This window comes from Hipposideros armiger, unplaced genomic scaffold, assembly GCF_001890085.2.
Source record: "Hipposideros armiger isolate ML-2016 unplaced genomic scaffold, ASM189008v1 scaffold_305, whole genome shotgun sequence".
Taxonomy (NCBI): Eukaryota; Metazoa; Chordata; class Mammalia; order Chiroptera; family Hipposideridae; genus Hipposideros; species Hipposideros armiger.
The window spans coordinates 18427-22031 of NW_017731655.1; the positions used below are offsets into that span (position 1 = coordinate 18427).

Below are 3605 nucleotides of genomic sequence, written 5' to 3' on the forward strand. Positions count from 1 at the left end.
AGAGGAAGGCAACCTGAACATATATAATTATCCTCATTTTGTAGATAAAGACACAAAGCTCAGACAAGTTAAAAGACTTGTCCAAAATCAAATACCTAAGTAAACGGTAGCTTGGCGGCTTGATCGCAGAATTTCTGATTCTACATCCAGAGTTCCAATGGGCAGAATTAGTGAGGCTCGGTGGAAACAGGATTAATTCTAGTTCTTCTCCAATTTTATATTTTGATTACAACTTTAAGCACCCGCCCCGCCACAATACACACACACACACACACACACACACACACACACACACACACACACACATGCAATGCAACCTACCCCTTTTCCGAGTTTTGAACCGCTGGCCTGTTAGCACTGGCTTCTGATGCTTATTCATAAAATTTCTGAAAACAAAGAAAATAAAGATTATGCAATTCAAATAAGCAGTTCATATAAAAACATATGGCTAATAAGCTTATGTTCAACCTTACCCATACTGAACATACTTTTCAAAATGAGATATAATTTTAACAATTGAACTAGCAAAATGTTCAAAGTTTAATAATATCTAGTGTTGACAAAAGACGTAGGGGAAAAAAAAACAGACATAAATTTTGGATAAACTCCATGCAATACTTTTGAGAAGCATTTGGTGAATATCTATAAATATTTACATGTGCATAACCTGTGGTCCAGCAATGGCTTTACTAGAAAAAAAAATTTTTTAAGTAAAGTTTGTTGGGGTTACAATTAGGAATTTATTTTACAATTATAGCCACTCAAGTATGCAAATATACCTATGTGTGTTGTGTGTGTGTGCGCGCATAGGATTTAGTTGCAGCATAGTTAAATGCATTAAAAAAAAAAAGGAACGTTAACCACCCATAAACATGAGTCTGATTAAATAAGTAATAATAAGCCACCGAAGGCAACGTTATGAAGCTTTACAAAAGACTGAATTAGATCTAAGTGCACTACAAATCTGCCCTGGCTTCATTCTGATCAAGTTTCCCACCTCTGCCTCACTTCCCATCGCTCACTGTGCTCAGCTACACTGCACTTTCTTCCCAGCGTGCCAGAGAAGGTCACCTCTCTTCTGGGAAGACCTTCTCCATCCATTCACCCGGCTTACTCTCTGCACCAACTCAAATGCCTCCTTTTCAAAGAGGCCTTCCCTGACCATCCCAACTGATGGGGCCCTTTGTCTCTGTTCTGTCTCTGCCTCTCTTACTTAGCTTTATTTCTCTGCAGAACGCTTAGCAGTCCCTGCCATTTTACTATTCTCTGTTTGCCTATGGTCTATTCCCCGCATGAGAGTGTCAACTCCATGTGGGTGGGGGACTTTTTAGGTTTTACTCAATACTCTGTCTTTAGCACCTAACACAAAACCGAGTAAAGAGTAAGCATTTAATAAATCATTGTCAAGTAAGCTGGGGCACTGATGTGGAAAGATGATTGAGGCATATTCTTGAGGGAAAAAAGCAAGTTGAGTAAGAGTGTAAAACAATTTTTTGGTTAAAAAGGGGTATACATAATATCTGTTTTTCCATGCAAGCAAAATTTCAGAAAGATGCCTGTTTACCTCAGAGGGTGGCAATTTGGGTATATTATATTCTTCCATTGGATTTTATATACAATTAAAAATATAATAAATTATCTTTGAAAAAAGTGAAAAACCTGCTCTGTAAGACATTTTACAAACTGAGAATAAGTTCACTGGCATAAATATTACAATCTAAAAATATGTCTAGAAGGCCTAAATTATGACCAAACAATTAAAATAATGTCAAACAAATAACCTCTCAAAATTTTTAAAAAATTGTGACTTGAAAATGTCTAGATTTTCTCCATTACACACACCCTTAAACAAACAAGAAAATCTGTGGTATTCAAGTAAACTATTTAATTATGTCTCAAAGTTTAAAAAACAAATCCTCAAGAACATAGAAAATTACTTAGTATTTTACCAAAACTTTCCTCCCATCCCATGAAAGAAGAGAACTTTCTATCCTCACATAGAAAGTGATCTGTTTATCCCTGAAAACTTCAATCATAATTAAAAAACGAAACTAATTAAACATAGAGTGACAAAGTCCAAAAGTAATTGCTTGCTTGTATGGTTTAAGGGGAGAGAATTTTTATCAATCCTGTAAAGTGAACTTGATGCATCAATACTTTGAGATATAAAAGTGACTAAGCCAGATTCCATGCTCTCAAAAAACAGAGCCTATGGAGATANTTCAGTTATTGAATATTTCATTTAGCTGAGTATAACAATGGCCCCAGGGACAAATTTTCATCCTTTTAGATTCCCACAAACCACACTAGAAAACATAATTTCTTTGGAGAAAATATAAATAAGGAGTGCATATTTCATAAAGCTAAGATAGTCAGAATGGAGTTCCGGATGATGCATTCTACCATAATGTTGAATTCTGATGTCAAGCAGTAAGAAATACATTTTTGTGCCAACTTGCACATGCAAAAGCATTAGCTTTGCTCGGAAATAGTTTCAAACTGCAGACAGATCTTCAGAAGACAGCCTATCAGAATGACCTTGAAATAGCCTCCCATTTTTTCTTCAGCTTTATAAAACTGCCGAACATTTATCTGAAGTCAGCCTCATCATAACAGCAAAAGAAAAGCCAAAGCATAATAAATCATCAGGCGGCAATCCACGATTACAAAGAGTAGAAAAGGAGGTTGACTCCATTTTTTAAAAAATTTTTTTCCCAGTCAGCAGTCTGGCACAAAACGGTTCAAGTGCTGCTTAAATCTCCTACAGAGCTGGGTTATGTAAATCTAGATCAACTGATAAATGATATACAGCAGATTTTGGGGTAGCTCTCTCTGAAGGCTCCAGCCCCAAAAAAGCACAGGCATAATCTTGCCCACCAAATGAATCACAGGCAACAGCTCAGAATTATTAGAGAAGACCTTTCCGGCTCAAAACGAAAGGCTGACTGGAAGGCCAGTATACTCGTTGAATCATGTCAGCTGTTGTGCAACCCACCCTTGGGCCTGCTCTTGGCGTGGGAGCTCGGCTACTGTGAATCAGCGTCATACTAATAAAGATGCTTGAGGTGGAGACCCAGGCCTGAGATTAACACATTCCCTCAGCGGGCAGGTGATGGCAAACCTTTCCGCACCTCACAGTTGGGCATATTATTAAATATTCTCTCATTAGTAGGCCCAACAACAGCTCAACTCTAATCAGTTTCTGAACTATATTGTTCCTTACTGATTAAGTCCTTTTGAAATCAACTATGATGGGTTTTTTTTTACAGTCATTTTCCACCCCCAAAGACTGCTTTAAACAGTCAGACAATGAATGCATGTTGGTTGTAGCACCTTGTCTTGGTACCAGCTTCCAGATTTCAATGGAGAGATGTGGTGCGGACACTACTAAGAGGACTTAGTAGAGGGTGGTGGCTCAAGCTATTCTTGTACTTAGCTTATGGGGATGAGCACGGGATTGAAAAAAAAAAAAAAGAAAGAAGGAGAGTACAAAACAGAAATATTGCATAAAATAACCATTTTGGTACTTTTTTAAAACTTGCAATTTTTTAGGAGGAACATGCAGGAAGCTTTCCAGCAGGCAGCATTTACAGTTAAAGCTAACC

General features: G+C 37.4%; 1 protein-coding gene across 2 annotated transcripts in view; it reads right to left on the reverse strand.

Moving 5' to 3' along the window:
• Positions 1–3605, reverse strand: part of BZW2 (basic leucine zipper and W2 domains 2) — a 37248-nt gene that overhangs the window by 15366 nt on the left and 18277 nt on the right. For both annotated transcript variants that reach the window (XM_019659897.1, XM_019659896.1), the window contains exon 2: positions 322–386. In XM_019659897.1, coding sequence (XP_019515442.1) covers positions 322–379 — 58 coding nt within the window. In that variant the 5' untranslated portion in view covers positions 380–386. The remainder of the gene's footprint in view (positions 1–321; positions 387–3605) is intronic.